Genomic DNA, 16,687 nt, shown 5'->3' with positions numbered 1-16,687 from the left:
TTTCCCAATGCTCTCCTCCCAGCTCATTACTTAATGAGCTGTAATAATGCTTGAAGCAGTGAACTCTCAAAATATCATATTAGGTTCTCTTTATCTGTTTTAAACCAATAGTGCTGGTGAGTCAGACTGCTTCAAAGCCATGCTAAATTTAACCAATGTTTCTGCTGTACCTGACACGCTATGATCGACAGCAACTTCCACATTTTCATTCTCCTTATTCTCTCTGAAAATCTAGGCTCCCTTCAGAACAAGATGTGGCCTTTCAGTCCTTCAATCTTGTTTTGTTTGTAATTAGATACTTACAGATATGTATTTAATCTATTTAGACACTTTGGTATCACAATCCATGAGACCATTGCCCAACAAGGATCAATCACTCTCAGTTTTGAAAGGTCCCATTGACTTTCAGCCTCCAGAATGTTTTGTAGGAGAGAGGTTCAGGTTTCCAAAACCTCTTGATGTGAAGTAAACTTACCCAACACCACCCCAAATGGATCTCATGTTACAATTAGGGCCAGAAAAACTTGACCCTATCAACCATATTGAGACCTTTAATCATCTCAAACATTTCAACTAGATCACCCAGAAGTGGCTTTTACTCAAAAAACACAAGTTGGTTTCTGCAACCGGTCCTCCAAATTTAAACTTTATGGCCTTGGATGAATTCCAGTCAATCCACATGACACGTTCTCCAAAACCAATGGCAGACAGAGCCCAGAAGACAAACTCGAAACACATACTTTCATATGACTGTGCTCGGGGCACTCGATTGGCACAGTGTAGAGGCAAATTTACGTTGTACCTAACCCCATGCTGTCTCTGTTCTGGGAATGTTTGATGTAATAGTGTAGAGAGAGATTTACTCTGTATTCAACTACATGTATCTCTATCCTGGGAATGTTTGATGGGAACAACGTAGAGGGAGATTTACCCTGCATCCAATTTTAAGCTATCCCTGTCCTTGGAGTGTTTGATGGGGACATTGTAAAGAGAGCTTTATTTTCAATTTAAAAGAGTAGAGGGGAGATTTAATTTCAGTTTAAAAGAATAGAAGGAACTTCACTCAGTAACCCCTTCCCTGCCCCACTACTTCCCTCCCTGTTGTTGCTGACTATACACTGATGTAGCTTTGCAAATTTCACTGTCACTGCTGGTAGGTGGAGCTGTCACTTGACTCTTGTGTATGAGCCTCAGGGGTGACCTTGCACTGCCACTTTGCCACTTCTGTTTCCTAAAGGTGGTGAGCTTTTATTTAATTTTAAAAATCTGATGAGTATTTTTTCTGCTGCATTTTCTCTCAGGCCTGGTTAACCGAGGTACACGAATATGCACAACAGGATGTGGTCATCATGTTGCTAGGTAACAAGGTGGGTACTAATTTGAATGTCATTTATTATTACCTCATAGAATCATAGAATCCTTACAGTGTGGAAACATGACAGTTTTAGCAAAGTGTTGCGTAACTGAAACACTGAGTTGCTTTCGTCATTTCCAGTTTTGCAAAGGTTTAGTTCTGTAGAAAGGTGTCATGATTGGGCCGTGAGAAGCAGTGACGAACATGGGTGCTGCGATTCACTTCAGTGCCATTTGGCTGAAGAGGAGGACATCAGTGAGATTTGCTTTGAGATTTGAGATTTAGACTGGAAGTAGATGAGATGCTTGGAATGGGCTGTCCATCTTGGGTAAACAGTCTATGACACTTTCATAGAGAGTTAAGTTGAATAAGGAACTGTCAGCATCCAGGGAATGGCACTGCATCATCTTCAGCTAGCAAGGGTGGAAGAAGACCAGCCTGGATTAATATACATTAGAAATAACTGGGTGACAGGAGAATGAAGAGAAACCCTTAGACAATATCATTACAGTGGAAGAGGAGAATGGCCCAAGTGGCTAGTGGTGTAATAAATCAAGACAGAGTATGGTCTGGGCTTTGGCAACCCCCACCCCCGCCCCCTAGAGCTGAGTGGATAAAGGGTGGAACTAGAAAAAGCATTGCAGGTCAGCAGCATCAGAGGAGGAGGGGAGTCGACGTTTCAGCTCAGAACCTTTCAACAGAATGATCAGTCATTGAATGCTACATTCAATGTAGCTAAGTGCGAAGTCGTTCACTTTGGTAGGAATAACAAGATGATGGATTACTGGGCTAATGGTAGGCTACTTGGTAGTGTGGATGAGCAGAGGGATCTTGGTGTCTATGTACACAGATCTCTGAAAGTTGCCACCCAGGTAAATAGTGCTGTGAGGAAGGCATATGGTGTACTGGGCTTTATTGGCAGAGGAATTGAGTTCCGGAGTCCTGAGGTCATGTTGCAGTTGTATAAGACTCTGGTGAGGCCTCATCTGGAGTATTGTGTGCAGTTTTGGTCGCCATACTATAGGAAGGATGTGGAAGCTTTAGAACGAGTGCAGAGGAGGTTTACCAGGATGTTGCCTGGAATGGTAGGAAGATCGTATGAGGAAAGGCTGAGGCACTTGGGGCTGTTCTCATTGGAGAAGAGAAGGTTTAGGGGAGATCTGATAGAAGTGTATAAGATGATTAGGGGTTTAGATAGGGTAGATACTAAGAACCTTTTACCGCTAATGGAGTCAGGTGTTACTAGGGGACATAGCTTTAAATTAAGGGGTGGTAGGTATAGGACAGATGTTAGGGGTAGATTCTTCACACAGCGGGTTGTGAGTTCATGGAATGCCCTGCCAGTATCAGTGGTGAACTCTCCTTCTTTATGTTCATTTAAGCGGGCATTGGATAGGCATTTGGAAGTTATTGGGCTAGTATAGGTTAGGTAGGACTCGGTCGGCGCAACATCGAGGGCCGAAGGGCCTGTACTGCGCTGTATCCTTCTATGTTCTATGTTCTATGTTCTATGTCCTGATCTGACCTGAAACATCAGCTCCCCTCCTCCTCTGGTGCTGTATGACCTGCTGAGGTTTTTTCCAGCTCCACCCTTTATCCATTCTGATCTCCAGCATCTGCAGTTCTCGTGATCTCCACCCCCCCAAATTTGAGGCTTATTCTCTAAAGTCTTCACCACCTTGTTATTGTATTCTAACAATTCTTTTAGATGTTAAGGTGTACTTCAAAGAATCTTACACAACATCCAATCCTTCCATCCGTTTGCATTCTGTCTGTTATATTATTATGCCCACAATCTCTCGTTCATAATATCTGTTCCTCATCTCCACTCATCCAAGACACAGTGTGTATTATTAAATAATTTGACACATTCCCAGTGACTGGGAATAATGTGATTCATAATGGAGATGCAATGGGAGGATTTACATTATCTATTTAGAATAAATATAATGCACATAAACTGCTTTTTTCCCACATGTATGCTCCTTTATCTCCATCCAGAAAGTATTTTTTGACCCTCGGTCCTCTTCCCTGTCCTTATATTTGCTCTGATATGGCATAGCCTGTCACTCATACTTGACCATGGCCATCCCTTGACCAATAGCTAGTTCTTGACCGTCACATCTTTTGACCACCCTCTATTGACCATCACTGTGTCTTGACCATCGCTATTCCTTGACCATCATCATACAGCTCCTTGAGCTTCCCCAGTTGAATAGTCAATTGTGTCACATATACATATCCACTTGAAACACACTACATTCATCCAGATTGCTCTGTTTTCTCATTGCAGGCTGACATAACCAGTGAGAGAGCTATCAAGAGAGAAGAAGGCGAGAAATTGGCCAGGGTAAGCTGAACACATTCGTATCAGTGAAATGCAGTTCAGACATACACAGCAGCCACTCTGCACAATGTGAAATCGACAAGTTTTAGGTGTCTCAAAGAGTAGCAGCTCCTACATCTGAGTCAGGAGGTTGGGGGTTCAATTCCTACTCCAGAACCTGGTCACCTAACTCACTACAGTGCAGGATGGGAAAGTGCACAGTCGATTGCATTGTAGCCTGGTCTGTGCTCTTCAAGGTGTGAAGATCCCTTGGTGTTATGTGAGGAAGAGTAGGGGAGTTTTCTTCAGTGTCCTTTCAAGCATCTAAGCCTTAAGTATCACCATTAATAAGATATTAATACATTGGTGTTTATGGTGCCTTGCTACATCGAGTTTAGCTACCATATATTTTGCATCACAATAGTGACTACACTTGCACAGATTTTTATTGGCTTTAAGGAGATTTGGGATGTCTGAGGAAGTGAAGAATGCTTAGTAGTACTTTAGTTGTCTCCTCAAAACCCAATGCGTTCACCTCTCGAACCCACACATGTACCTTGCCATGTGTGCCATGATGGGTAAGGTTGGCGGCTGCTATTGTAAAATCAGCTCCTGGACCTAAGCTCATCTTTCATTAGCAGAGAGTGTGGTGCTGGAAAAGCGCAGCTGGTCAGGCAGCTTCCGAGGAGCAGGAGAATCGATGTTTCAAGCAAAAGCTCTTCATCAGGAACATGCTCAAAACATTGACTCTGCTGCTCCTCGGATGCTGCCTGACCAGCTGTGCTTTTCCAGCACCACACTCTTTGCCTCTGATCTCCAGTATCTGCAGTCCTCACGTTCTCCCTCACAGTACATTATTGGCACCTCTGTGTGACACACTGTAACAGTCCGTGTAGGATGTGTAAGATGTGCATAACATATCCAAGCTCCTATCCTATACTAATAATATGCCTGTTTCTTATCCACAGGAATATGGAGTTCCTTTCATAGAGACCAGTGCCAAAACTGGTATCAATGTTGAGCTGGCATTTCTGGCTGTGGCTAAGTAAGTTTGGATTTGATGTTGGAATATGGGCTATCAGAACTGTTCAGAGCAAGTCAATAAGGGACAGTAAAGACCAACTAGTTGACAGCCAGATAATCCAATAGTTTTTGTGTTCATTGAGCATTGCGGAACAAGGCTACAACAGGAAGCAAGGGAACAGGTTACTACTGTGCCTTTGACAATGATCTTTGCGTCCTCACTATCCACTGGAGTGGTGCCAGATGATTGGAGGGTGACAGTTGTTATTCCCTTGTTCAAGAAAGGGAATAGGAATAATCCTGGGATCTGTCTTACGTCTGTGGTGGGCAACTTATTAGAGAGGAGTCCGAGAGACAGGATTTATGATTACTTGGAAAACCATAGTTTAATTAGAAATAGTCAGCATGACTTAATGAGGGGGCAGGTCATGCCTCACAAGCCTTATTGAATTCTTTGAAGATGTGACAAAACATGTTGGTAGAGCAGTAGGTGTGGTGTACATGGATTTTAGCAAGGCATTTGATAAGGTGCCCCACAGTAGAGTCATTCAGAAAGTAAGAAGGCATTGGATACAGGGAAATCTGGCTGTCTGGATACAGAATTGGCTAGCCTGTAGAAGACAGAGGATGATGGTAGATGGGAAGTATTCAGCCTGGAGCTCGGTGACCAGTGGTGTTCCACAGGGATTGGTTCTGGGACCTCTGCTTGTTGTGATTTTTATAAATGACTTGGATGAGGAAGTGGAAGGGTGAGTTAGTAAGTTTTCCAATCACACAAAGGTTGGTGGAGTGGTATCTAGTGTGAAGGGCTGGTGTAGGTTGCAACAGGACATTGACAGGATGCAGAACTGGGCTAAGAAGTGGCAGATGGAGTTCAACCTGGAAAAGTGTGAAGTGATTCATTTTGGAAGGTTGAATTTAATGCAGAATACAGGGTTAAAGGCAGGATTCTCAGCAGTGTGGAGGAACAGAGGGGTCTTGGAGTCCATGTCCAGAGATCCCTCAAAGTTGCCACCCAAGTTGATTGAGTTTTCAAGAGGGCATATGGGCTTTCACTAGGAGGGGTATTGAAGTTTAAGAGCTGCAAGATTATGCTTCAGCTCTTTAGAGCCCTGAATAGACCACACTTGGAATATTGTGTTCAGTTCTGGTTGCTTCATTATAGGAAAGATGTGGAAACTTTAAAGAGGGTGTAGAGAAGATTCACCAGGATGCTGCCTGGACTGGAGGGCATGTCCTATGAAGAAAGGGAGTTAGGTTTTTCTCATGAGAGTGAAGAAAGATGAGAGGTGACTTGATAGAGGTGTAACAAGATGATGAGAGGTGTAGATAGAGTGGATAGCCAGAGACTTTTTCCCGAGGCGGAAATGGCTATCCCTAAGAGGTATAATTTTAAGGTGATTCAAGGAAGGTTTAGGGGAGATATCAGAGGTCAGTTCTTTACACAGAGAGTGGTGGGTGTGTGGAATGCACTGCCAGCGGTGTTAGTAGAGTCAGATACATCAAGCAAGATAGTACAATAAAGGGTATGTAGGTTAGTTTGACCTTGGAGTGGGTCAAAGGTTTGACACAACTTTGAGGCCCAAAGGGCCTGTACTGTGCTGTAGTGTTCTATATTCTTAAGGTGGACAGGATATGGCACCATTCCAATGCCTGGTTCTGTCAAGCTCTTTTCCATGGTCTGGATTCTCCGTGGGTTAATGGGCTGGGAAAGGATGGATTTGAAGAGGGTATGGGACATATACAGGCCGGTCAGATTCCCACAGCTGGATGGGATGTAGGGTTGGGGAGGGGTGTCAATAAACAGACTGCAGTAATAATGCATGTTCTCTCTCTCATTCCAGGGAGCTGAAACACAGATCTGTCAATCAACCCAACGAACCCAAATTCCGAATCGATGAGTACATCGAATCTCAGCGGGAAAAATCCAGCTGTTGTGGCTTTGAATAAGGAGCTGTTCTGATTGGAGGACTCAGGGCTCAGAGTAGCAATCGGCTTAATTGATTGGCTCTGAAAGATTAGTGAAACATGCACTATTTGTATATTGGAAATCATGCTCAGCAGTGTATTCATCCTGTAGCCATCCTGTGCAAACCCCGTATCCATCTTATACCTGTACCCATCCTTTCCCAGCTTGTACCTGTTGGTAGTACTTAGTACCCTTCTGTAACCATCGTATACCCATCTTTACCTGTCATGTAACCATCCTATACCCATCCTTTACCTGTCCTGTAATCATCCGATACCCGTCCTTTACCTGTCCTGTAACCATCATATACCCATCTTTACCTGTCCGGTAACCATCCTATACCCATCCTTTACCTGTCCTGTAACCATCCTATACCCATCCTCTACCCGTCCTTTACCTGTCCTGTAACCATCCTATACCTGTCCTGTAACCATTCTATACCCATCCTATACCTGACCTGTAATCATCCTATCCCCATCCTTTACCTGTCCTGTAACCATCCTATACCTGTCCTGTAACCATCCTATACTCATCCTGTGCAAACCCATATCCATCTTATATCCACCCTGTACCCATCCTTTCCCAGCCTGTACCTGTCAGTAGTGCATAGTACCTTCTGTAACCATCTTGTACCTGACTCATATCTATCCCTCCAACCTGCATTTGTGCCCCATCCTGCATCTATCCATGCCTACTTCATATTGGTCCTGTTTTACAAGTCTAAATTATCTGTACCCATCCTATACCAGTCCCACCCTGTGCCCATACCTATCCAATACTCTTTTCCATCCTGTAGACATCACACTCTTTGATGACCATTCCTGCCCCATAATTATATCTATACCATTCCTCTACGACATTCCATACCCAAATCCTATATTTATCCCTGGTTGATATGCTTTCTGTGCCTGTCCATTCTGTACCTGTACCATGTGATGTGACATCCACAACACAAAACAGTTTCTCTGTTAGTGGGACATCTGCAACTCCCCTGGGATTCTAAGAGACTCTGAATCCAGCAAACTCTCTAGCATGCTGATTGGACAGCTTGCTGGAGATAAGCAGGATCCACAGGTTGTCCTGCAATGGAAATTGTTATGACAGACTTCTCTTGAATGGTTCTTGGTATTTTATCCCCTTCTGATATCACCTCAATTCAGGTAAGCAGTTGGATGCAGCTCATACCTCTTGTCTGCACAGTTACCAGCTCTGTTATAGGCAAAATACTGACCATGATGTCTCAAAACCAGGCCCTATTACTCTACCAGCTCCCTTAACCTACCACCTCCTAGCCTCACCACTTCCACATTAACCCACCTACTGTGCTCCCAAGGAGCCCACTACATGGAGCCTAAGGGCACTTGGAACAGACCAGCAGGTACTTCCATGGGTATCAGGTGCCCTGTCACTGACCCTGCAGGTCTGAGGGGGAGGTTGCTGTCAGCTCAAAGTCCTATCCAGTCCCTGGCTTTACTCAGCTCTCTCTCCAAACCCTCGCCTGACTGCTCCTCTGACCCATTACCTTCCTCTAGAGTTGTTTATAACTGAAGCCTTGGAGTTTCACCAAATTATTGGGGGAAGGACCCTTACCGCATGAACTGGATGGTCCAGCTGGAGAGATCCAAGGATGATAGTTTGCACTCCATACTTGACAATGCCCCTCACGATGGATCTCCAGTCTCGAGAGGAAAGCAGTGTGGATTGATTGGCATCAAGGGATAGAAAATATTAGTATTTGGGGAGATGATAAGCCATAATCTAATTAAAAGGTACAGCAAGCTGGAAGGACTGAACGGCCTACGCCTGATCCTTCCTGTGTTCATGTTCATCTGAATGATACTGGGTCTCAAATAGTTACATTATGTCTGCTTTGGACTAGCCATATAATCCCCTGAATGCGGCAGACAGAATTATCAGTGACCTTATCAAGATGTTTAAAAAATTAAAACAATAAATGGAGAGAAAGTGTTTCTTCTTTCTTGGGGTGATTCCAGAACAAGGGAGGACAATCTTCAGATTTGAGTCAGCTTGGTCAGGGATGATGGCAGGAAGCATTCCTTCACACAGAGGGGAGGTGGAAATTTGAAACCCACTCTCCCAAAACGCTGTGGAGGCTGGAGACAGGGGCAGGGCTCAACCGAAAACTTCAAACTGGGAATGATTTTTGTGAGGCAAGGTCAAAGTGGCATTAAGCTTTAGATCAGCCATCACAGACTTGAGGGGCTGAATGGATTCCTTCTGTTCCACACAGCCTGAAAGTCCAGTCTTCACTTGCTGCCCACTTCTCCTTCCTCACAGACACATACAGACAGCACTGGCCACTGGGTACCAAACTGTGTGAATGTGGAGCAGCTTAATTCAGAGACTTTCCCCTCTGCCCCTGTTTGTGTGGAATGTAGACTGATGTGCACTGACCACAGTACAATGTAACCCTTCCCATCTCCAACTCTCTTCCCAACTACCATTCCATCCCCATGTTCAGTGTTAATGAAAGCTGTGCAGAGACCATGATGTACTGTGCAAACCATGGCCAGCAGACAGTCCAGATGCCATCTTTCTGTGCCCTCCTGTTATGCCATGTTATTTTTTTTAAGCATGATTTTAAATACAGTCACATTTGTTTCCTTCTGGATGGCGGGGGGAGGTACAGGTCAGCTGATAGACATTTTATACATATCTCCAATTGCAGCTTTTTAATCTTGAGATGAAATTGTACATAAAAAACATGTTTGCTTTGTACTGGGTAATGAGATTACTGTTCTGATGTGTTATTTGTTTTAGTGGAAGTTTTCTCAGTTGTGTAGCTTTTGGAAAACTTAATTGTGCCTATGACAGAAATTGATGTATTAAGAGTTTCCAGGCAAGTGTCCTTTGACTTATTTATGCCAAAAATGGAGGTGTCCCTCATATGAGCAATGTTAGCCCATCCTTGGCATCTCCCCAGTGTCACAGAAGAGTCCGACTCTATGACGTGGTTTATCAGCCTCACTTTACCCTTCCCCCATCAATCATTCTTCTGCTATTTGAGCCTTCAATCGTGCCAAACTCACACCTAACTCCTGATGTCAGGGGTCCGCTAAAGGAGCTTCATGTCATTCTGTCACTCCTGTCCTGGTCCACAGCTAAGTTTAAGTTTTGACAGTTCATCCATGAAGAAAACTACTTCAAGTGATCGAGGTCTGGAAACCAGAGAACACAGATTCAAGGTATTGACAAAAGACTAAAGAGACAAGAATTTCTCTTTCATGCAGTGACTCACAATGATCTGGAATAAACTGTGTAAAAGGATTGTGAAAGCAGATTCAGAAATTGCATTGAAAAATGGATGAGTACTTGATGGGGAAATGTGTGCTTGGTTTATGGGAAATAACAAAAGAGGAGACTAACAAAATCATTCTTTCAGAGAGCAGGATGGGCACAATGATCCGAATATCCTCCTGTGCTTTTTGACTCAAAAGACCTAAACTGGGGAGCAGTAGTTAGCCAGCACTCAGCTTGTGGTGTAGCAGTGACAGTACATTTGTCAGGAAACACTGGCTGAGAGAAAATAGCCACAGTGTGAGATTCTGAGAAAGACAGAGTTAAGGGAGTACTCAGGGGGGTGACACTCTGTCCCTACCTTGGTCTGCTTCTAAATCCTCTCAGTTTTGGGCGGCACGGTGGCACAGTGGTTAGCACTGCTGCCTCACAGCGCCTGTAGACCCGGGTTCAATTCCCGACTCAGGCGACTGACTGTGTGGAGTTTGCACGTTCTCCCCGTGTCTGCGTGGGTTTCCTCCGGGTGCTCCGGTTTCCTCCCACAGTCACAAAGATGTGCGGGTCAGGTGAATTGGCCAAGCTAAATTGCCCGTAGTGTTAGGTAAGGGGTAAATGTAGGGGTATGGGTGGGTTGTGCTTCGGCGGGTCGGTGTGGACTTGTTGGGCCGAAGGGCCTGTTTCCACACTGTAAGTCTAATCTAATCTAAATAATTTCCCACCTCCAGATTGGACCATTCCAAAGATTCACAATCCTGTCTTCAATCTTGTTTCCTGTTTGACAAATTTATTCAAGATTTTTGAGGATGTAACTCATAAAGGTGAGCCAGTAGGTGAGCTTGGATATCCAAACATCACTCAAAGAACAAAGAAAGCCCAGGAACAGGCCCTTCGACCCTCCAAGCCTGAGCCGATCCAAATGTACTGTCTAAACCTGTCGGTCAATTCCTAAGCATCTGTATCCCTCTGCTCCCCACCTACACATGCATCTGTCCAGGCGTATCTTGACTGAATCTACCGTGCCTGCCTCTACCACCTCTGCTGGTTCCAAGCATAAGTTTAATACAGATCAGGACAAATGGAGTTGGAGTAAGATATTCGCATTGATAGGGGATAGATTAATATTCAGGAAGCAGAGCATAAGCATAAATGAAGCATTTTCAAATTGCTGCACAAAGATCTACGTTCAGGTACCCAGCTATTTATAATCCAGGTTAAAGCTCAGTCAGACAGTAATGTTTATGGATGATACCAATCAAGGAGGAGATGTAAGTTGTGAGGAGATCACAAAAAGAGATACAGGCAACAAGATGGGAGAGAGGATGAAGTGAGGAAGTATGAAGTTTTGTTTAATTCATAAAACTGATTAATGTGAAAATCAGAGAGATTTGTATGTGCTCCTGCAAGAAATGTAATAGGTTAGCTGACATATTCTGCTTTTCTGATCTGATGACCACAGTCAAGGATTTCACACTTGCTCACTTCATCCTATCTCTGTCATCTTGTTGTCTATTCATTTAACCTGTTTGTATCTCTTTGCATGCTCAGCCCAGCTCTGCATCCTGTCAATGTATTGTTGTAGCCCTCAACACTATCTATAACACCCCTGACCTTTGTGTCATCGGCAAACTTACTAACCCACCCTTCCACTTCTTCATCCAAGTCATTTATAAAAACTACGAAGAGCAGAGGCCCAAGAACAGATCCCTGCGGCACGGTGGCACAGTGGTTAGCACTACTGCCTCACAGCGCCAGGGACCTGGGTTCAATTCCCGCCTCAGGCAACTGACTGTGTGGAGTTTGCACGTTCTCCCCGTGTCTGCATGGGTTTCCTCCGGGTGCTCCGGTTTCCTCCCACAGTCCAAAGATGTGCGGGTCAGGTGAATTGGCCATGCTAAATTGCCCATAGTGTTAGGTAAGTGGTATATGCAGGGGTATGGGTGGGTTGCACTTCGGCGGGTCGGTGTGGACTTGTTGGGCCGAAGGGCCTGTTTCCACACTGTAAGGAATCTAATCTATAATCTAAAAAAACCACTGGTCACTGACCTCCAGGTGGAATACTTTCCATCCACTGCCTTCTTTCCGCCAGCTAATCCCATATCCAGACAGCCACATTTCCCTGTATCCCACACCTCCTAACTTCCTGAATAAGCCGGCCACGGAGAACTTTATCAAATGCCTTGCTGAAATCCATATACACCACACCCACTTCTTAGATTAGATTAGATTACTTAGTGTGGAAACAGGCCCTTCGGCCCAACAAGTCCACACCGACCCGCCGAAGCGCAACCCACCCATACCCCTACATTTACCCCTTACCCGCACATCTTTGGACTGTGCGAGGAAACCGGAGCACCCGGAGAAAACCCACGCAGACACGGGGAGGACGTGCAAATTCCACACAGTCTGTCGCCTGAGTCGGGAATTGAACCCGGGTCTCAGGCGCTGTGAGGCAGCAGTGCTAACCACTGTGCTACCGTGCTGCCTACTTCTTACCCCAACATTTTACCCCCAACTCCATGAGCCCTAACGTGTATTAACCTTTTGTATGGCAGCTTATTCAATGACATTTGAATGTCCAAATACAGCACACTGTATCGCCCGGCTCTCCTTTATCTACCTTCATTGTAGAGACATTAGATGATTTGAGAATAAAGGACACTTGTTAGAAAGTGGATTTAAAGCCCAAGGTCAGCATTGATTAGATCAAATAGTGGAGCAGGATCAATTAGCTCCTTATGTTCATCCTTTGCCATCCTGAAATCAGCCAAAAGCCTGCTGCCCATATTACTATTTGTATCAAGTTGTGTTCCACCACTATACTCACTGACCACGAGGAAACTGCCTCAATTTTAATATTCTCAATCCTTCTCTTATCTCTTTCAGCTCTGCAAGCTTCCAAGATCTCTGTGCTCATCCAATTCTAGGCTTCAAACTGCACCCAGTGACCATTCCTTCAGCAGCCTGGGCCCCAGGCTCGACTTTCCTCCCAAAACCCCTCTGGCTGTTTATTCCTGTCAGCCGCTCCTTATAACTTAACTCTCAGGCCAACCCTTTGATCATTTCTCTTAATGCCTCTTTAGGACCAATGATGTCAAATTTTATCCGATGATGCTCTGTAAAACACTATGTTACAATGTTAAAGATGATATTCCAACTCAAGAATTCTCAGAGCGAAGGGAGGAGAGACTGAGTAGGGGATGGTCTGTGTAATATCAGGAATGGTCAGAGAATCACTAAGTGAAGGGTTCAATACACAAAAGGTCATGTCAAAGTGACTAATCGAGGGAAGCGATGAAATGAATGATCCAGTCAGAAAAATCTAAGACATTCAATAAGGAAGCAGAAGAAACTTGAGACAGGAAAGCTAGATGTTTAATAAATTATTGTGAATAAGAATGGTGACTAAATTAAACTGAATTACTATGCCTGTGTTTATACAACAATATAGAGGAAAAGTCACTCCATATCTAACTTGGTGCAGTATCTGTTCTGGGAGAATTTGACAGGTTCAATGTCAAGCTTTACTTTTGGTTTAAAACAGTACAGAAAGCTTTATTTTCATTTTAAAAGAGTAGAGGTTGCTTTACACTGTATCAAACCCATGCTGTCCTTGTCTTGGGAGTGTTTCATGATGACAGTGTACAGGTAACTTTACTGTGTACCTGTCTGGTGATTGTTTGATGGAGACAGAGGATCAGTGCTGAAGGGAGCACTCCAAGATCCCATCGCACTGCATTGAACAAGAGGCCAGGAATTGTCTCTCGTGTTAGCTCCAATATTTATCCTCAGTGACATCACTAAAACAGATTAACTGCTAAACTGGAGTTTGTGGGATCTTGCTGTTTCCACTAATTAACTGAATTTCGACAGGAATGACGTGCTTTCTATAGAAAAAGCTGCAACTTTGAGAAATAGCTGATTGGTACAGAATCATCTGGAAAGTTCTTCAAGGTGGGATCAGCTATGAGCCTTGAACTGTGGGCTCTCGTTTGAGCAGATTAACCAATGTTTACTTTAACATAAACCTGCTCAGAACCACCTGCTTGATCCTTGGCATGCTCGTCTAAGTGATACAGGAATGTGCTTTACAGAGTTCGCACAACATGGGCTTTGAGAGAATTGGATTACCCAAATAGAGAGTTGAGCACTGTATTGTGTTAGGGATGTCTGCGAGATGCTTCCAAGCAAAGCTGAGGCTTCCCTTCCAGCTTCCTCCCCCACATGAGAAGGGGCTGTGCAACCACATAAGGCACACCAGCCTAACCGTTAACCATGTGTGGATGGCACAGTGCAAAGCTGCCCAGGTGCTAGCAATGTCAGAGCCAGCACAGCATCCCCCAGCCCAGAGCTGACTGCCATTGCCCATTCCTTACAGAAGCTTGTTTGCATTTCTATTCCAGCACTTCCTCTCTCCTATAACTGTCTCTCGCTGCTCTTTACTGTTTGTGATTTTGCTGTCTCTATCCTGTTTGACAGCAGCAAAGCTGAGCAAGGAACAGACAGACAGTCAGACAGAACAACTGTCAGACAGTCCTGAACAGTCCAGCCTCAATTCTCATAGCCAATCTCAAACTGGGCACTTCACGACGATGAGGGTGTGGTTGGTTTGGAGATTAAACCAAGATGCCAAACCCTCTCTGACTGGGATTGTATGAGTTCTCACAGGATAAGTGCAGGTATGCAATGCCCACATTTGTGAGAGTCTTGTCGTAGGTCACCCTCAGTGTCCAGGTGAGTGAAGTACCAGAGACAGGGGACTGACTATGGACCAGAAACCAGAGTCACTGGAAGGCCAGGGAGTAGATTATCAACAACTTCATGAGAGAGATGCACAGGGGACTACAGAGGGAGAGGAGACAGACAGACAGAGATGGGGTGGAGAGATAAGTGGACAGAGAGATGGATAGGGTAGAGAGATAAAAAGAAATGGGATGCACATGTAAGAGCTGCTGCTCAGCGAGCTGAATTCTAGAAGTAATGAGAAAGGCAGGCAGAACATCACACACTATCAACCACTCACCATCCAGCCTATGAGTTGAGGAAATGCATTGTGAATGGGGAGAATTAGCGCCACCTCTGGTCAGCAGCTGTGTGAACACAGCGAGGCTCAGAACTGATTGAGTTGAGGTGTTTATAAGAATTCAACAGGATCGAGAGAGAGGAGCCATTCCCTCTGATGGGGAGGGCAGGACCAGAACAGGGGGCAGAATTCTTCTAACTGGAGCCAGGCTCTTCAGGGTTGACGTCAGGACAAAACTCCTCAAAACCAATCAACAGTGAGTGACAAAGCAGCTTCATATCAGCAGCCAAGTTGGAAGTCACCTCACTCTGGGGAGCAGGCAGCCAATCACTACCCTCTGTCTACACTGCGCCAGTCAATGCTACTCACATGCCAAGCCTGGCCAGAAACCCAGCAACTGGAGTGAGGGCACAATGGGGAGGTGGAGGTGAGCTGGAGAAAGATTTTCAAAGTCAGTGGGAGGGCGAAACTGTAGAACTTTCAATACATTGCCCCAGCATCTCATTATTATAAACATAAGCAATGTGTGATTGCCCCCACTCACCACCAACCTCTGCCACCACTAACCCCCTGCCCTCATCAACCCTCTCAGGAGTTGCGAGTGTAGAAATGGGGTTAACGTGGATGGAAATTTTTGTTTGCTTGACCAGTTTGGCCTAAAGGGCCTGTCTCCGTGCTGTAGGACTCAATGGCTCTAACTGGGATCTCTCATTCAGTATCATGATCTCACAGGTTCACCAGTTGCTACACCTCACAGTGTAAAGGAAGCAGTACAGCAGCCACTAATGTTGGCACTGCACCACCACAGAAGCCCACAGTCACTGCCAAAGTAGGGAGACATGAGTCACATCTGCTTTCAAGAGATTGCTGTATTAAAATTTATAAAAAATTATCTTTGGGCATCAGCATAGATGGGGCAGACTAGCATCAACCACCTACTCCAAGTCCTGCCCAATGAGTGGCTCCCATTTTCTCAGAAGTCTCTGCTATCAAGAAGAGTTTGTGACTAAGCGATTAGGAACCTGAACCATCTGGGCCCACAGCTGATCAATCTCACACACATCAGTCACCTTTAAAAAAATCACCGCCAGATTTCAATTAGCACAAAAAGCTCAGCTCCATCTTAGACCCCGTTCTCCCCAATCTATAGCCTTTCTCTGTCTCGTGCTGTCAGTCTGCCACCTCGCTGTAGTAATATTTATGAGCATTCTCGGACATCCTCCAGCCACCAGCACGGAACTCGATAATCTCCAGCAGCAGCAGTCGGGACAGTGAGGAGGTCTGGTGCTGCAGCAGGAAACCATCTCGCAGCTGGCAGAAGAGATCGTCCATCCGCTGGGTGTTCATCCTCTGGAGCTGTTCCCCAATTCGATGGAGCTGCAGCACAAGGCAGTCCACCTAGAGAGAGGGAGAGCCAGGGACCGTGATTATCATACCACCCACGTAGAGAGAAAGCAGGCTCAAAGCTTCACTATAGCAAATACTTCTAAAAGAAAAAAAGGAAACAAGGTGCCATGTACTTTAGGCTTGACAGGGAAACAAAATCTAAAAGATGTAAATTAAGAACAAGAGAAAGAAATAAAGTTGTTATTAAAAAAATTAGAGCAGGACAGGTTAAATGTTGTGGTATGATTAAATGTTCCTTACATAAAGCACCAACTTTACCATTGAATTTAAAATCATAACACTGAATGTTTACAGGAGTTAAATATCGTTCTTAGAGCTAAAGGGATCAGA

At 44.7% G+C, this 16,687-nt stretch overlaps 2 protein-coding genes across 7 annotated transcripts in view; one reads left to right on the top strand and one right to left on the bottom strand.

The window, feature by feature from the left end:
• Positions 1-9,960, top strand: part of LOC132827708 (ras-related protein Rab-37-like) — a 290,033-nt gene extending 280,073 nt beyond the window's left edge. For all 5 annotated transcript variants that reach the window (XM_060844394.1, XM_060844392.1, XM_060844390.1 and 2 more), the window contains 4 exons: positions 1,302-1,367; positions 3,648-3,704; positions 4,649-4,725; positions 6,548-9,960. In XM_060844394.1, coding sequence (XP_060700377.1) covers positions 1,302-1,367; positions 3,648-3,704; positions 4,649-4,725; positions 6,548-6,653 — 306 coding nt within the window. In that variant the 3' untranslated portion in view covers positions 6,654-9,960. The remainder of the gene's footprint in view (positions 1-1,301; positions 1,368-3,647; positions 3,705-4,648; positions 4,726-6,547) is intronic.
• Positions 9,961-15,801: 5,841 nt separating this feature from the next.
• The window catches only part of mif4gdb (MIF4G domain containing b), a 39,638-nt gene continuing 38,752 nt past the window's right edge, over positions 15,802-16,687 (bottom strand). For both annotated transcript variants that reach the window (XM_060844388.1, XM_060844387.1), the window contains one exon: positions 15,802-16,348. In XM_060844388.1, coding sequence (XP_060700371.1) covers positions 16,121-16,348 — 228 coding nt within the window. In that variant the 3' untranslated portion in view covers positions 15,802-16,120. The remainder of the gene's footprint in view (positions 16,349-16,687) is intronic.

The sequence above is a fragment of the Hemiscyllium ocellatum genome, chromosome 25 (genome assembly GCF_020745735.1).
Source record: "Hemiscyllium ocellatum isolate sHemOce1 chromosome 25, sHemOce1.pat.X.cur, whole genome shotgun sequence".
In the NCBI taxonomy this organism is placed as follows: Eukaryota; Metazoa; Chordata; class Chondrichthyes; order Orectolobiformes; family Hemiscylliidae; genus Hemiscyllium; species Hemiscyllium ocellatum.
Note: the sequence above shows the minus strand (reverse complement) of the source record. Positions and strands in the feature narration are given on the sequence as shown.